The sequence below is a fragment of the Apodemus sylvaticus genome, chromosome 11, assembly GCF_947179515.1.
Source record: "Apodemus sylvaticus chromosome 11, mApoSyl1.1, whole genome shotgun sequence".
Classification (NCBI taxonomy): Eukaryota; Metazoa; Chordata; class Mammalia; order Rodentia; family Muridae; genus Apodemus; species Apodemus sylvaticus.
In genome coordinates this window covers 44,494,245-44,512,515 of record NC_067482.1, presented here as the reverse complement: position 1 = coordinate 44,512,515, position 18,271 = coordinate 44,494,245, and the positions used below count along the sequence as shown (strand labels likewise).

General features: G+C 42.8%; 1 protein-coding gene across 7 annotated transcripts in view; it reads left to right on the top strand.

Moving 5' to 3' along the window:
- Window positions 1–18,271, top strand: part of N4bp2 (NEDD4 binding protein 2) — a 66,577-nt gene that overhangs the window by 16,914 nt on the left and 31,392 nt on the right. For 2 of the 7 annotated variants that reach the window (XM_052199511.1, XM_052199512.1), the window contains 5 exons: window positions 4,782–4,848; window positions 6,657–7,007; window positions 10,357–11,515; window positions 13,988–14,112; window positions 15,136–15,224. In XM_052199511.1, the coding sequence (XP_052055471.1) occupies window positions 6,779–7,007; window positions 10,357–11,515; window positions 13,988–14,112; window positions 15,136–15,224 (1,602 nt within the window). In that variant the 5' untranslated portion in view covers window positions 4,782–4,848; window positions 6,657–6,778. Of the gene's footprint in view, window positions 1–4,781; window positions 4,849–6,656; window positions 7,008–8,554; window positions 8,648–10,356; window positions 11,516–13,987; window positions 14,113–15,135; window positions 15,225–18,271 lie in introns of those variants that run through there. The other 5 variants (XM_052199515.1, XM_052199514.1, XM_052199513.1 and 2 more) reach the window with 4 other exon arrangements.

Sequence of the window (18,271 nt, the reverse complement as noted above, 5' to 3'; positions counted from 1 at the left end):
GTGCTTATTTTACATAAGAGGATGTGTCAGGAATGTTCTGGAGTTAGATTGTGGTGATGGTTGTACTGTGTGGCTGGTCTTTCTACTTTGTGGGTTCTTTTTCCCATCATTTATTCTCCCCCTCCATCTCACCCCCTATCACCAGATAGGAGAGAAAGGATAGAGGGGGAGAGATTAGAGATCCTTGAATCTAATTTCCTCTTGTTTCTTCATTGAGCATGACTCCCCCCCCACCCCCCCAGGGTTTCTCTGTGTAGCCCTGGCTGTCTTGGAACTCTGTAGACCAGGCTGGCCTCAAACTCAGAAATCAGCCTGCCTCTGCCTCCCAAGTGCTGGAATTACAGGCGTGTGCCACCATGCCCGGCTCTGAGCATGACTTTTAACCTACTACAACCAACCTCCCTGAACGCATTGACAATCACCCTGCCTCTCGGGGCCCTAACATAAACCCTCTGAAAATTTCCCAGAATTCCAAACATCACACAATCATAGGAATTATCTGCAGCTGGCAAAATCACACCTCTGCCAGAGCTAATCATAATTAACTGCTTTGGACAGTCCAAAGCAGTCCTACATACATACCCACACCTGGGATTAAAACAAAAACATTCTTATAATATTTCTGTGTTTTTCTAAAGATACAAAAATTCTAGAATTGTATTACAGTACAGCTCTGTAAATATACTGGAAAACCCCTGAATTGTGTACTTCAAAATGGAGAATTTTGGACTTGGAGAGTCTCACACTTCTTAGCATGTATGAGGCCCCAGGTTTACTCCTTTGAGCCACAGATACCAAACAAACAAATAAGCCAACACCCAAGCAGTGAGTAAATATGAAAACGGAGGAAGGGGCTAGAGAGGCGGCCAGAGGGTCTGAGCGCTCGCTCGCTGCTGTTGCAGAAGGCCTGGGTCTGGCTCCTAGCCACCCACACTGGGCAGCTTACTGCCACCTGTAACTCTGGCACCCTCTTCTGACTTTTGAGGGTACCTGCACGTATGTCACCATATAGACAACCTAGTACATGCATATATACACATAAATAAAGAGAAAGAAAAATACCCCTAAATAAGTGGCTTATCATGAGGCTTGTGACCACTTTGGGGTCAAATAAGCCTTTCACAGGAGACACCTAAGGCCATTGAAAAACAGATAGTTACATTACAATTCATAACAGCAAACTTAGACTTAGGAGGTAGCAAAAATAATTTTATGGTTTGGTGCCACCACAATATGAAGAAGTGTATTAAGGTGATTAAGGGAGGTTGGGAACTGCTGCCCAAAATAGTGAATTTTATGATATGCTTGTTATGTTTTAATAAAAATGAAATAAAAATAGATGATTAGGAGCCTATACACTTATGTTCAGATGAGAGAGGATGCTATCTCTAATCCAGGTGGAGGTAATAAGAATTGGTTGGATTACCAAATGTATTTTTTTTTTTTTTGATTTTTTTTTCCCCCAAGACCAGAGTCTCACTATGTAGCTTTGGCTCTCCTGGAATTCTCTATGTAAACTGGGCTGCCTTTAAACTCTCAGAGATCTGCCTGTTTCTGCCTCCCAGAGTGCTGGTATTAAAGGTATGAGCCACTGTGCCTGGCTAACAAATGTATTTTGAATTTAGAACTAGTAGGTTTTGTAAGATAAGAGGTGTAAGGGGAGAAAAAGGGTCAAGAGCTGCTGCTGAGGTCCCAGCTCCCAGTGCCAGGTGACAGCCAGCTTGGCCTGCAGTGAGACCTTGTCTCAAAAACAGTAACAACAAAGTGACTCTTGTAGGTTGGTCTCAGCAACTGGAAATTGCCTATCAGGTGAGATTTTATACATGCAGGGCTGGCTTGCACATTTATTGACTACAGTGTATCTCTGAACAAGCACTAGAGAAAGAATTATTCAGCTCCTAGTTTCAGAGGTTTTTTTATCTGAGCTCCTTTGCTTCTGGGCACTTCTGTGGTGAGACAGAACAGCATGGTGGGAGCATGTGGGGGCAACGCAGTTTCCTCCCTGGAGTGTAGGGACAGACAGGACTCGGGAAGAATCGGGGTAGGACAGACGCTGTGTCACACCTCCAGTGGCAGTGGGCTACTTATACGTCTTCCACCCAGGCTAGTTAGGTCAGAGCCTTCAGCGCCGCCTCTCATCTCCATGTTTGGATCTGCCAGCCGGAGATCAAGCTCAGAGGGGAGTTTGATGTCCGGCCAGGAAGAGTTATTGGTTGAGATATTAATGTTAGCATGTTGCTTGGCTTTTAAAGCTATTAATGAAACCACCAAAGAGTAGATGAGACACAAACAAAAAGAGGTCTTAAGACTAAATAAAACCTAGAACACTCCGTGTTTCACGGTGAGATGAGACCCCCGAGAGTGGCGCTCCCCTCAGGAGACCATGGTCTCCAGTGTGGGTCACCTGGGGAAAGGTATGCACTGAGAGATGAACTTGTCTCGATTTTCTTTCTTCTCCTCCCTCTCCCTTTGCTCATGACCCCTCTCCTCCTCTTCATTCTCACTCCCAGAGCAGCCTCGTGCTTGCTGGATAAGTGTTAGGCTACCGAGCTGTGTCCCTAGCTAAATCCATTTCTAATATACAGAAATATAGATTGGGGCCAGGGGAGAGCACTTGTGCAAGCTGGAAGACTGAATCCAGTGTGCGGAACTCATGTGAAGGTGGAGGGAGCGAGACAGGAACTCAAGTACTGACCTGCCCACAAGTACCGTGGACCACCTCATGCTGCTCCCACCTCTCAGGCATTCAGATTAGTAGCCAGCAATAAACATATTCAAACATGACGTCAACCTTGCAAAGTTACCCGATGAATTCAGTACTCAATAGATTCTTTTGGATTTTTGTATGCACACAAAATATATAAATTATAGTTTTGTATATGTATTAATTTTTTCTTAGAAACACCCCCCCCCTTCCCCTTTACAGCTGCTCTAGAACTCAAAGAGATCTGTCCTGTTACACCTGGCTTTTTCTCTTAGAACTTTGATTTCCTTTTTCAGCCTTATATGCTGCCTGTGACCTCTGGTACAGCGTAGTAGGGGAGTGGTTGTAGCAAAATCTGCTTTTCTCTTTGTGCAGGGAAAGCTTTCGGCGGCTAACAGCTCAGTGTGAGGCACTTCATACACAGTGCCTCCATCACTTCCTGTCCATCTCCAGGTTGGGAGAGTGCTGTGAGCCCGTGGGTGCTTGCTTGCTCTGGGGACACTGAGTTGATGTGTCATTCTTTCCTCTGTTTTATTAATACCTGGAATTGTATTGACTGACTTTTCAAATATTAAGACTTCATGTTCTTAATGAATGGATGCATTGGATCCTTTGTGGCACTTCAGTGGTTAAAGCTTAGATATGAAGTGTCCAGAGGGCTCTAGGGTAAAGGCTTGGCCTTTAGTCGGTGGCCATGGACTTTGAGAGGTGATTGGATCACAAGGGCTTTGGTGTAATCAATGGATTAATTCACTGATGAATTAATAATTTGGCATTAATAAAAAAGGTTGGAAACTAGGAAGTGGGGCCTGGTTAGGTAGAGTAGGCAGACGGCACTCTGTCGAGACATCCCCTGTGCTTCTCCTCAGCTCCTCCCTTCAGATGCAGCCTCTTCTGCCAGTTACTGCTGTTGGATATGCCTCATCTTAGCTCCATGGCAACGGAGCCATGTGACCAAACTTAGACTAGAACTTTGACCAAGTAATTACTCTTCAATAGTTTATTGCAAGGATTTTGCCACAGTGAGAAAAAGTGTACGGGCTGTGTTGGAACATACCTTAACCTTTAAGCCCACCCCTTGGGGGACAGAGGCAGGTGGATCTCTTGAGTTTGAGGCCAGCCTGGTCTACAGAGGTTACACAGAGAAACCCCCACCTTGAAAAACCAGAAAGGGGGGGGGTGAGGAAAAGTATAGCATGTATTATTGTTTTAGTATGTTCTCATTAGTGAGATTTTTTTCTATAATTTAAAATGTAAAGCGTTAGAGTCTTGGCAGGTTTCATGGCTTGGCTGGCTAGCCAGTGACCCCGGGTTCTCTTGTCTCTCCTTCATGGCTTGGCTGGCTGGCTGGCCAGAGACCTCGGAGTTCTCCTGTCTCTCCTTCCCTGCGGTGGGATTCTTGGCAACTGCACTCTGCCTACCGAGCTCTTTCTGGGTTCTCAGGCCCAAAGGCAAGTCTTCATGCTGGTGCCACCTGCATTGACAGACTGATGTCTCCCTAGCCCTAAAATGTGCTCTTTTTGACCTAGGGATCAGCTTTTGCTCAGGTTCCAAGGGTTTGAAGATGTCCTCTTGTCTTTCTGTTACTGACTTCTAGTTGTCTCTCTGGTTGCAGAGCATACATTGTGTGCCTACGGTTCTTTGAAGCTCATTAAGATTTTTGCTGTCATGTGGGTTGTGTTTATTATGGCAAACTCCTGTATGCATTTGAAAGAGTGTCTTCTGCCTGCGGAGAGGACTGTTCCATAAGTGTTGACTAGACCTTTAATTGTTGCTAGTGTTGAGTTCTGTATTCTTGGGGTTTGGCATAGTTGTTCTCCAAGTTGCTGATGGTATAGTATTGAGATTTTGACTATAGTGAAATTTGTTTACTTTTTATTTTTGTTTTGTTTTTTCCTGTTTGTAGTTATGTTTTTGATGCATAGACATTTAGTGTTGTTATTTTTTTTTCCTGGTGGATTGGTTCTTATTATGACCTCTCTTTCCCTCCTTTGATAATCTTTGCTCTAAATTCTACTTCTATCTGCTATAATAAATAAAAAATAATTTTCTTTAATTTTAATTAATTTAAATTTAGGCACATGTGGCTGGTGGCTGTCATTACTGGAAGGTGGAGGGAGCTATGACCCAAATTTAATTGAAAGGTAAATTTTATAGTATGTTAAGAGATGCCAAGGACAATCAGTGATTAGCCTGAAAGTGGAGATTGGGACAGAGGGAGTGGGATACTTGACTTTGAATTGGGTAGTCAGGGAAGCAATTCTTGAATATAACACTTGAAAAGAGAACAAAATTTTAGAGTGAGAATTATCTGTGCTGACTTCTTGTGGGAAGACCCATCAAGGGCTGACAGAGGGCTGGCCAGTATGTAGACTTGAGCCTTTACTCTGATGACCTGCTCAAAAGCTTAGAGCTGACCCTGATCCAGTCAGAGTGAGTTTTGCAAAGATGACTGTGGCTGGTCTGTTGAAAATAGACTCTAGGGACTCTGGTGCAGTGGGAACAAGTTGGGGGATAGGATGTAGGTGTGTGATTCATGGCTATCAGGCCAAGTGCTAAGGTAGATGTGGGGGAAAATGTAAAGATGTTTTCAGAGCTTTTTAAGAAATTATTAATTTTAGAGATGCTAAGTTGGAGATATTAGATGTATCCAATAGAGAAAGCAAGAGACTGCGGTCTTCTCCAGGCCGGCAAATCTCTGCACGTGTGGAGCTTACATCCTACTGCACATGGGTAAGGGACACCTAGCTAAGTAAGTGTGACTGACACAGTAGGAGGTAACAAATGTTCACAGAGAGCACCCAGGCAGGACTTGAGGTATGGGTTTTTTTTTTTTTTTTTTTTTTTTTTTTTTTTTTGGATTTGGTTTTTTTGAGACATGGTTTCTCTGTATAGCCGTGGCTGTCCTGGAGCTCACTCTGTAGACCAGGCTGGCCTCGAACTCAGAAATCCGCCTGCCTCTGCCTCCCAGAGTGCTGGGATTACAAGCGTGAGCCACCACCACTTGGCATGAGGTATGTTTGTGGGGAGTGCGCTCAGTTAGTGGAGGGCTTGCCTATCATACATGAAGCCTGGGTTTAAGTCATTTCTTGGATACCTAGGGAGTTGAAGGCCAGCTGGGCTACATGAGACCCTGTCTAAGAAAAAAAGGAAAGGAAAAGGGTTTGTACTGGATTAGCAGTATTAGGCATATTTGAGTAATAATGAGGTGGTGGGAAAGTCCATCGTAGAGGTAGAGAAGTAGGTAGAGGGAGCCAGAGTGCAAAGGGTCCGAATGGGAACATGGCGGGATGATGGGGAGGAGCAGAAGCACAAGGGGATGATTAGATTAGGGGACTGCTCTCCATCCTGAGTGGGAAGGGAGTGGCTTGGTTGTGACTGCCTGTTTGCTAAGCGTACTGCAGGAGCAAGAGCGGGAGCCGGGTGATTGGTAGGTTAGTGTGACCTCATACAAAGGCTCGATGATTAAGTCTGGGGGATAGCAGTGGGGGATAAGGAGCGATCATATTCTGCCCTCACGTTAGGAATTGTATCACCAAATTGACTTACTACTTGGATGAGAGGAGGCAAGGGTTAATGACAGTAGCTCAGATGGAACTTCCCAGGAGAGCAGGTTTGAAGGGAGAGGTCAGGGGCTCAGTCTTGGACATGTTAAGTTTATGATGCCTATTAAATATCTGAATATAGGTGTTCAATAGGCATTCTGATAATGTTTATGGGTCCTTTTATGTTAAAAAATGAATAATGGTATTAAAACAGTATATTTGCTATTTTGAAATATGTTATGTTGTATTATCGTAATTTTTAACATGTTCAATCCTGGCTGACTTGTTTTTGGCATTGCTGCTATAGTTGATGGCACTTTCTTAGAGTTACACAGAGATGTCATTCCACTGTAGAAGTGGAAATGTAATTATGTAGTCTGAGTATTTTTACTTGCTTTCTATTTTAGGTTCTATTACTACTGGATTTTCAAGATTTTTTAATACAATTTTCTTTTGAATTATGATTTAAATATCAAAAATCTTTAAAATTTTTTTAAAAAAGGGAAATATTTTAGTTTTGGAAGTCAGAATGCCAAGGAAAAGGAAAAATCTTGGGGGAAATCCTTTGCGGAAGACTGCAAACTCTAAGGAGATTGTCGTGTCCCGTGTTGCTGGTCGCGAGGAGCCGGCCACTACTCTTCCTTCCATGTGTGAGAAAAAAATTGAGCAGGAAGAACTCTTCACCAGTATCTCAGAGATGTTCTCTGCTCTGGATCCTGATGTAGTTTATTTGATGCTTTCTGAATGTGATTTTAAAGGTGAGAAAAGTTTAGTTTGACTCTTTGCGTCTTGTAAGAAGACCTCATATTCTGTGCCACAGTGAATGCCAATGTAGAAAATGATATTATTATTTTGTTTATCACATGTTAAGTATCTCCCAGGGACAAAGGTCCTGTTTGTATCACTAGGGATACGAAACATAAAGTGGTTTCTACTATAAGAAAATGTACACTGTAGGTGTAAGATTCACGAATATAAATATAGTCTATATTTTACCCTCTCTTCTCTAGACAGGTTGGTGCTATTGACATCTTTAAGTTGTTTTTCTAACTTGTTAATGAAAAAATAATAATATGTATCTTACAGGTAGGACTTTTTGGGGAGGATTGAAAGTTTATTTTCTTGTTTGATATTGGTACGGACTTCAGTATAGTATGCTATAAACTACCAGTAATAAATTGTTTAGAAGTGTCTTTTCAGGATCATCACTTGGTTGGTATAGTTTTTGGCTATGGTTATTATAAGATAAAATCATTCTAGATTTTAATGTCTTGATAATGCCAGATAAGCTTCTGATCTCAGTCACCATGTGAGCTGTGCTGTGAGCATTTCTAGCCTGTCATGATAGATACCCAGGTATCAGTACTGCATGATGCTCAGAATTGGTAGTAGTAATCTGATGAACATATGTGCATAAAGCAGTTGGGGAGTTACAGCCATGTCGTCTATGTCCTAACACACTCATTTCTGGTTTTCAGGATCTTCTGTATACCTTCTTTGTAAATACTTGATGTAATGAATAGTTTGAGTGATAGCATTGATGGCACTAAGGCATACATTCTGCTCTTGAAGGCTTACCCCAGTGAAGGCACTGTCAGTGCTCTTACAGGCTTCCCTTTAGAGCCAGCTGTCTGTCTCTCTGTGGTGTTTCCCTAGTGGTCCAGGGAGTTGTATTTAATTATTCATTTCTGTTAAGTTTCTCGTGGGTACAGAGAGAAACATTTCAGTGAACATAGCTGTTTTCTTCTGGCTTGTCTTCTTAGTCCCAAGGCTTTACTGTCTGCAGCACAGGTTACGAATAGTTCTCCAGCCTTGAAAAGACACTGCAGTTTACCCAGCAGGGAGGTGAGCGGTTTGTAATACCCGCAGCTTTCTGCATTGCGGATCATTATTTAAGATTTTAAAAGGAATAACTTGTGCCTTTTCTTTTTAAAATAGAGAATAATGTTGAGTATTTTTATATTTGAGTTTTCTTGTATTTTATAAATTACTCATTTAGTTTTTAAGGTCATTTTTATGTCATAGTTTTAATTCACCCCCCCCCCCCAATCTGTTTAAGACTTCCTTTTTATAATAATTACCTTTGTATTTTTACTTATACTGCTTTTCATTATAAATATGCTGGTTCTTTAGTTGATCACTTCATATTTTTCTGCGATGTAGCTTTTCTTCCTTCTTCTGTTTGCATTTTCCCTTCACTTTGTTTCAGCGTTTAGGGCTTCTTGCCTCTGCAGTTTTGCTCTGTTCTCCTGACTGACCACTCTGCCAGGCCTGCCCCTCCAACCCTCTTTATGTTTCTCTTAAGGGAACGTTAACTGGGTCTCACTAGGTGCCAGTCCCTGTACACGGCCTTTCTCATGGACTCTCTCATTTAACCCACATCAGCCTCTCCTCTGAGGTAGGTACTTTTAGTATCCCCCCCCATATTACAAACAAGGAGGTCTGCTTAGGGAAGTTAGCTCATTTGTTTGAATCCAAACAAGCAAGAAGATATTTAATGATGGTGTTTGACTCCAGAACAGAACTGTGTCCTACAGTGCTGTGCCTTTTCCATGTTTATCTTCCTTAAAACAAAAACAGTACACAACAAAAACAAAATGAAAACAGGCATCCAAATTTCAAATGCTTAAAAATTCCTTTCTTTTCTTGTGGTGCCCATTATCAGATCCAGGGCCTGAAGCAGGCAGGTCACGGCCCATGCACTGAGCAGCACCCAGCTCTCCATGCCTGAGACCCAGTGGCTCTCTGTCGTGTGTGCAGCCAGAGTCAGCATGGCGGCAGACGCACCGGCCCTGTGTCTGGGACTTGGGTCCAGTTCCTATGCCTTTTTTGAGCTTCATTTTCTTTTATGTTTTCTAGGATGATTGTTCTCTTGGTATGCATTACTTGAGGATTCAGTGAGGTTATCTATGTAATGCTCCCAGCCCACATGCTAAGGGCGGCAGTTTTCCACCCTTTACATTCCCTTAGAAAACAGTGTGACCTATCAGACCTGTCAGTTACACCTAGTGTCTTCCAGTTTTTTTCTTCCTTCTGTCCATCACACAGAACCCTGGGAGCTAACTCTCCAACCAACTTCTCTAAATACGTTAAACAGGTTCCTCTCCTCTCCCCTCCTCTCTCCTCCCCTCTCCTCTCCTCTCCTCTCCTCTCCTCTCCTCTCCTCTCCTCTCCTCTCCTCTCCTCTCCTCTCCTCTCCTCTCCTCTCCTCTCCTCTCCTCTCCTCTCCTCTCCCCTCCCCCTCCCCTCCCCTCCCCTCCTCCCCCTCCCCTCCCCCCTCCCATTCCCCTCCCCCTCCCCCCTCCCCTCCCCTCCCCTCCTCTTTTTGAGACAAATCTCACTGTGTACCTCTGCCTGTCCTGGATCTCACTGTGTAGACCAAACTGGCTTTGAATTGGACTCACAGGTCTACCTGCTTTTCCTTTCCATGTGCTGGGGATTAAAGGCAGTTTTGTATTTTCAAGCTTGGCTTTAACTTTTGTCCTATTGGCAACTTGATTTTTAGTCTTTTTAGTGCCAGATCATGTATATTACTTTATGTGAAATCTTTATTCTCCTTTCCTCCGCCTAGCATTTGCACATTATTAAAAAGTACATTGTTTAATTTATATTATGTAACTATATTTTAATGTACATGTCTTTATATTTGATTTAAACTTTACAAAATCCTTCATATCAAAAATTTGTCTTCATTTTTATATGAAGCATTTCTGATGCATATATTTTTCATACTGTGAAATTCATGGTGTGGACTGTGTAAATGAACACATTTACTAAGAGAATACCTACTTAAAATACTTAATCCTTAAAAGGATATCCAATAGATAAGTAATTGTTGAATATATCAACTGGCTTTAGGATCTTTATATATGACCCTATCATTACAGTCTATATGTATACTCATTAAATTGTTAAGTTTGTACTTGGCAATAGTTTATTACAATTGAAAAGAACACCATTCCATGGCTCTGTCATTAATACTTCACTAATGTAGATTTTTGATATATTACAGTAGTGTCAGTTTTTAAAAGATGACCTGGATACTAATACATTTTCAATGTGTATATATATATATATTTTTCTGTTACTGTTATTGTTCTCATGCAGTTGAAAATGCCATGGATTGTCTGTTAGAATTATCTGCCACTGATACCAAGAAGGAAGAATCGTCTGCACAAACTTCTGTTGATTGTGAGAGCAAGCCAGGGGCATCAGGAAGCACAGTAATGGAGTCGTGCCGTCCCGAAGACGAGAGCGAAGATTCAAAACTGGATTCATTTTTGGATATGCAGCTAACCGAAGACTTGGATTCCTTAATACAGAATGCTTTTGAGAAATTAAACCCTCCTCCTGATGACCAAGTATACCCATTCTCACCTCTGCAGGATGCTAATAGTTTTAATGACCCTTCTACCTTTATGAGTTCAGACTCAAGTGGTGTGACTTCTCTTCTTTCTGTACAAAATACGAGCTCAGACAGAGAGATTCTCAAACGTTCTGCTTCTTTGCTAGGTACAAACCCACCGACTTCATCCTCAGTTTCGAATGGGCCTGAGACTGGTCCACAGAGTGGTCCACTGGCCCTGGCAGGGCGCCACCCGGAAGACGCTCCTCTCAGCAGCTCTGCAAAGCCAGCAAAGGACTCTGTTATGGGTTGTGGCAATTTTAGCCAAAGACAAAAAGATCCTTTAGAATCTGAGTATCCTAGTGTGCAGCATTCTCAAGCCCTTGTAGATTTGGGCAACAGTGAACCTCAGGTTCCTACAAATCTCCCTCTGCACAATTCAGGGACCGATTTACCAGGTACAGGTGGGGATCAAAAGTCTGCTTCTGCTCCTGACATTTTTGTGCCCTCTGAAGGGTTCAATTTCAAGCCGCACAAACATCCGGAGCTGCCGCCGAAGGGGAAGGACATGAACTACTGCCCGGTGCTCACCCCTCTCCCGTTACTCCTTCCACCCCCACCCCCACCCCCAATCTGGAACCCAATGATCCCTGCTTTTGATCTCTTTCAAGGGAACCATGGTTTCGTAGCCCCTGTTGTGACCACAGCTGCACACTGGAGACCAGTCAACTATACGTTCCCAACCCCCATCATCTCCCACAACTCTCCAACCACAGTGTGGAGAGGCAGCGAGGGAGCAAGTGCTTACCAGGTGCAGGAGGCCCCAGCCTCACAGCCTGCGAGGAAGAAGACCTCCTTCGTTGGCTTAGTTCTCGTCCTCCTCAGAGGGCTGCCGGGCTCAGGGAAGTCCTTTCTGGCAAGGTAGGAAGTTTTGTTGACATTTGTTAGAAAGTATAGTGCGAGGATTTGTACAGCTAATGTGAATATCCAGAACTCATGGTTAATAGCTCAATTTTTTTTTTTTTTTTTTTTTTTTTTTTTTTGCGATTGTTTGTTTCTCTGTGTAGTCCTGGCTGTCCTAGAACTCACTCTGTAGACCAGGCTGGCCTTGAACTCAGAAATCCGCTTGCCTCTGCCTCCTAAGTGCTGGGATTAAAGGCATGCACCACCACTGCACAACTCTTTGTTATCTTTTAACAGTTTTGACAGACAGTTAAAAAAAATATTAAAGATAGTTTCAAGATACTGAGACTGTGAAATACTTTCTGTGGATGAAAGCTAATTTGATTAGGAGAAAGATGAGGTTAACTTTGTTTATGGAGTGTAAAAACCAGACTTGAAAAATAAGAAAAATCAGAACAGGAGATCCACAGTTTATTTTGAATTCAGGAAAAGAAAATGGTGAATACATGAATTCTACTGATGACTAGAAGTTGAGAGTTTTAGTATGTTGTTAAATAGTGCTTTAGAAACATGATTTCAAACTGGGCATGGTGGTACATGTCTTTAATACGAGCACTGGCAAGACAGAGATAGGCAGATCCGTGGGTTCTAGGACAGCCAGGACTACACAGGGAAACCCTGTCTTAAACCACAGAAAACAAGCGAACAAAAGAAACATAATTATAAGGAAGAGAGATGAATAGTAGTAATTATAGAACTAACGATTTCAAACTATCTGTTTATTTTTGATGTTTTGAGACAGCGTCTCACTGCATAGTCTGGACCTTAGTATATAGACCAGGCTGGTTGTTCTCTTCGCCTGCATTGGGATTAAAGGGCCTTATTACCACTCATGGCCCACACAGTTCCTTTGTTTGTTTTTTATGCCAAATCAGTTGTCAGTGCTTTGATGGGGGAAACAGAACAGGGTTAGAATGTCCTACGATGGTGGCTTCAAGGGTGTTTTTCAAGAGGGCCTTCTTGCCTCCTTAGTTTCTCTCTAGAGCCCCTGGCTATTACATTTTTTTTTTCTGATACAAAAGGAAGAGGTTTATTACATTTCTTTCTTTCTTTCTTTCTTTCTTTCTTTCTTTCTTTCTTTCTTTCTTTCTTTCTTTCTTTCTTTCTTTCTTTTTTTAAAGATTTATTTATGTAAGTGTACTGTAGCTGTCTTCAGACACACCAGAAGGAGTCAGATCCTATTACAGATGGTTTGAGCCACCATGTGGTTGCTGGGAATTGAACTCAGGACCTCTGGAAGAGCAGTCAGTGTTCTTAACCGCTGAGCCATCTCTCCAGCCCGGCCATGACATTTCAAGATGCATTTATTTGTTTTTTTTTTTCCTCCTGAATTTGAATATATTTTTGTAGCCATAGGCTGTGTGTGTGCTTTGAGATAGGAGATCTTGTATCCCAATCTGTTCTTACAGTCACTATGTAGCCAGATTCATGCATTTTCTATACCTCCCGCCTCTAAATCCCCAAGTGCTGGGATTACAAGTGTGTGCCATCATAGCTGATTTATGTGGTAATAGTGATCAAGCCCTGGACCCTGAGCATGGTAGAAATGTATTCTACCAATTGAACTCTATCCTTAGCCCCAGTAATATGACAGTTGTGTTTGTAAAATTAATGGGAACGACAGGAGTATACAAGGTAATAGATGTGTCAGGCTAGGTCTCGGGGCCTCAGAGTCAAAGTCAAATGCAGTTTTGCCACAAAATAGGAGCTATGTTTTCATAGAAATATGTGGCTAGATAGACATGAGCTGAGTATGGTCCATAACATTAAATTAGCATGTGACATGAGGAAAATCTGATGTAAAAACAAGGCTTTTGGACTTACTGGAAAAGTCATGGATGGGTACCGTTTTAAAATGTAAGTTGGTAATCTCCTGCTCCCCCTTCCACTGGGATCCTGGTGGGCTGCTATACCCACACAGTGTCTTTGCACGAGTCCTGGAGACCTGAGAGTCTTCGTGCTTACATGTCACGTGATCTAGCTATACCTGTGCGTTAACCATCTCCCTGGCCTGTGATTACAGTCTTGTTTACAGAGAGCTCAGCTATATGCATGTTTGAAAGGAACCGAACACCAGGTATGGCAGTCATGCCTGTAGTCTCAGACACGGAGATGTGAAGGCTGAAAGATCAAGAGTTCAAGGCCATCCTGGGCTAGATAGTAAGTTTGAAGCCAGCTCAGGCTGTATGAGACTGTTTCATAAAACAAAGCAAAACTATTGCTGACCATTCCGTATGAAGCAAAATAGACTATCTTGGATTAGTTCCTTTGAAGAGTTGAACTTTTTGCTTAGAGAATTTCCAGAGAATTTGTTTGAATTTTATTGCTCCTTTAAATACTATTACTTGAGTTTTTAGTTGAATTATGACTACAAAAGGAGAGAATTTTGGAAAGAAAATTAATGATAATAATTCCTTTTGTCATTCATAGGACTTTGCAAGAGGATAATCCAGGTGGTGTCATCCTCAGCACTGATGACTATTTTTATATAAACGGACAGTACCAATTTGACGTAAAGTACTTAGGGGAAGCCCACGAGTGGAACCAGAATCGAGGTAAGAGCAGCTGCAGGGTCTGCGCAATGTTATCAGTGGTCTAAAGAGAAAAGTTTTCTTCAGTATTTGTGGTTTTTGAGGGACAGAGAACTTTGTTTACTTGTTTTGTGGTACTCACACATGCCACACAGATGTGCTGCTGCAGAGCTATGTCTGGCCCCAGCCCTAAGAATCATCCTAAATAATCCCAGCAGGTAGGAGGCAGAGACAGATGAGCCTGATCTACAGAGGGTGTCCCAGGACAGCCAAGGCTACGCAGAGGAACTCTGTTTTATTTTTTTAAAAAAGAAATTGTAATTCAGTAAGCTGTGAGAATTAAAAGTTAAGTTTGAGGAAAAGGGACATGTGTTCAATTCCCAGCACCCACATAAAAATTAGACATGGCACCGTGTGTGTGTGTGTGTGTGTGTGTGTGTGTGTGTGTATGTGTAACTGCTGGGGAGGCAGAGGCAAGTGGGTCTCTGTGAGGCTCAGGCCATCTTGATCTACATAGAGAGTTCCAGGATGGCCAGCTCTACATAGTAAGACCCTAACTCCAACACACACGCACACATGCACGCACGCAAGTACACACAGAGAGAGATTTCTATAAAGTAATAAAACAGTTTTTCAAGTTAATTTTTGTAAGAGGATTAGAATATATGACAGTGTTTAGGTTTTATTTAATCAGCAAGGATTCTATAAGAACTAAATCTTTTCTACTAGTGTCTCAATAGCTAAAGAAAGTTATAGTTGTCTGGTTGTCGGGTGAGCTCTAGTTTTTTCCTTCTCTTCCCTTCCCTTCCTTTCCCTCCTCTCCCCTCCCATCCTACAAGGCCTTTGTTTTAAGCTGCCAGGCTTTTGTTTTAAGGTAGGAGGGTAAAGAAGCTGGCCATCTTGGAAATTAGCCCCCTTGATTACCTAGCCACGGGCCCCTCTCTGTTATATCAGCCTGCAGGGAGTCTAACTCCTAATGCTTCACCACCGTGCCTGGCCTGTATTTAATGTTATTAAGATTATGTCCTTTTGTATTGTATTTTTCAGCAAAAGAAGCATTTGAGAAGAAGGTTTCTCCAGTAATCATAGATAATACCAACCTCCAAGCGTGGGAAATGAAGCCATATGTTGCTTTGGTTTGTACCTGAGTTTATAATGCTGAGTTTGGAGTCATTGAGAGGATGTCTGTTCACAAGTGACTCTCAAGCACTTGAGAATATCTTGGTTTGCCTTGAACTGAGTTTCTCTGGTGTTGAGTGAGATGAGAAGAGTGAGACGACAGTACGGCTGGGCAGAAGATGCTCACGTGTCACCTTCCTTTCCCTCCCTCCCCTCCAGTGCTCTTCTGTCCTCTCCTCTTTTCTTTCCTCTTTACATAAAAGCGAGTTTTAGTTGCCAGGTTATATCATAAGGGCTGTTGGGTTGTATTTGGCTTTAAACCAAGTATCTACTCTTGAGTGCAGGACTCTTGTTTTATCTACCATTGAGTCTTCTGGGTGTATCCCTGTGCATGGTATATAATAACTGTGTGTGTGTGTGTGTGTGTGTGTGTTTGTGTGTGTTTTGCCATCTTCCATTATTTCCATTATCCCAACATTTATGCTTGCATGAGCACAGCATGAATTTATGCTTCCTTAGTTGAATGCACATCAGAGTCTTTTTTTTTTTTTTTTGGTTTTTTTTTTTTTTTTTTTTTTTTTCCGAGACAGGGTTTCTCTGTGTAGCCCTGGCTGTCCTGGAACTCACTCTGTAGACCAGGCTGGCCTTGAACTCAGAAATCCGCCTGCCTCTGCCTCCCAGAGTGCTGGGATTACAGGCATGTGCCACCACTGCCCGACCGCATATCAGATTCTTTATGTCTTGAGCACATCCAGGCTGTGGTTTATCTCATTTGTTTTACTATTGTTATGGCTCTGGGGGTCACTCAGATTGACCTCTCACAATAAGTGTTAACAAATAGAGGCTTTATTAAATACTGTCCAGGACCGTGGACACTGGCCAGATCCGTACCTGAGACTCCTGCTCAGAGCCTGGCTCCATGAGGACAAGACCCAAGGCTGTGTACTCCTGCCTTCCAGCAGTCAGAGGCAAGCACACATCCTGGCATATGTGCTGCCTCCATGCGATCACGCACACATCCTGTGCACTTGGGGAAACCAAGCTTGTTTAGAGGAGCAAACACAGGTGGTTTGTTATCTCACATGAACAGAAGGCCCCAGCACCCCATGAAGTGATCTGTCCTTAGGCAAGTAGGGCTTACAGGTAAAGGCATTTTGTTTTATAGATCTCTTAAGCATAGTAAACTTAAAGCATAATATTAGCCATCACATTTACTGTACTTGAACTATTTTTTAAGTTTAATTCTTTACCTTTCTGGGGGAAAAATACACCTTTTGAAAGCTGTGCATGGTGCTGCACACCTTTAACTCCAGAGCTAGGGAAGCAGAGGTAGGTTGATCTCTGTGAGTGAGTTCAGGGCCATAGGCTGTTCCCGGTGAGCCACGGCTACATAGCGACCCATCTCAGCCTCCCCCTGTGCCCCCGCTCCATGTACTTTACTACAGGAGCAATAGATTTTACTTTAGTTCATTGGAACCTGGAGTCTACTTTGCTTTCCAGCCGTCACTAACATACTCAGCTCTGGGGTAGGCTGTCTGAGTCCTGTGAGACTGCTCTGTACGACTTCACATAGTTTTCTTGTTTTCTTCGAGAGTTTTGTGATGTCTTTTCTTATTTTCATGTGTGTGTGTGTGTTTGTGTTTGCATATTATGTTCCAGTGCATCATTTGCATGCAGCAGTCCACAGAGGCCAGAAGTAGGTATTGAATCATGGCACTGGAGTTGGAAGTGGTTGTGAGCTGCCCTGTGGGTATTGAACTGACCCGAGTCCTCTGCTAGACAGCTGGTGTCTGAGCTGCCACAGCACTTTCCAAAGTAGAAAATAAAGAGTTCCGATTGTTTTGTTTCTGATCTCCAACTCTTTTGTAGTCTGTAATTTCTTTCTTTCTTTCTTTCTTTCTTTCTTTCTTTCTTTCTTTCTTTCTTTCTTTCTTCCTTCCTTCCTTCCTTCCTTCCTTCCTTCCTTCCTTCCTTCCTTCCTTCCTTCCTTCCTTTCTTTCTTCCTTTCTTTCTTCCTTTCTTTCCTTTCTTTCTTTTTTTCCCCCAAAGCTAGGATATCATTTCATAACCCAGACTGGCCTTGAACTTGTGATCTGTTTTGTCTGTTTTAGCCTCTTGAGTATTGTAAGTACAGAATGCTATGCTATATCCAAATTTTTTTCTTATATGACAGAAAATATACAACTACTTTTCCACTATTGATTTCTTGGTTCTTCCTAACTTTACTCAAGAAATATCTAAGAGACTCCTGCATCTCACAGTGTGTCAAACTTGCTATTTCTTCGTACAGACTTGGATAAAAGGAGTTGAGGCTAGGTCAAAGAGTTAAGTCAGATCAAAGGCAGCTGGGCGGTGGTGACGCACGCCTTTAATCCCAGCACTTGGGAGGCAGAGGCAGGTGGATTTGAGTTCAAGGCCAGCCTGGTCTACAGAGTGAGTTCCTGGACAGCCAGGACTATACAGAGAAACCCAGTCTCAAAAAAAACAAAACAAAACAAAACAAAAAACCACCCAACAAAACAACAACAACAAAAAAGTTAGATCAAAGAGCGAGTCTCAGGCACTGCATTTTGAGCAGAGGTGTGGATGAAAAGGAAGGTCTAGCTAGCATTGCAAAACAACATTGGAGAAAACAACCCTCGAGTCTGCCTGCCTGCTTGATGGGAGGAAGGCAAGCATGCAGAGTGGAGAAAGGAGGGGAAAGGAGGTCAGGGCTGCCAGGTGCTCTGCCTCCTGAGGGCTGGGACGCCACCATCTCCTCCAGACTTTTTTATTTTTTTAAACAAAGGAGTTCTGGCTCGTAGCTGGTGTATGGAAAGTAGAATACAGTGGGACAAATAAATGTTGAAGAGAAGGATCATGAAGCCAGAGGTGGGATTCCTGAGGAAGGACTAAAAGGTGGCTGGAGTCGGCACACTAGGCTCTGAGGCATGGAATGAGCAGCTGCTGGCAGGTGAATGAGAAGGAGGGCCTGACTGCTCCTAGGTTTATGGTTTTGTGAGGTGTGAGGAGAGAGCAGCCGGAGGCCTGGGAGTTAGCTGTGGCCCGTTCTGGGTGGAGCTTT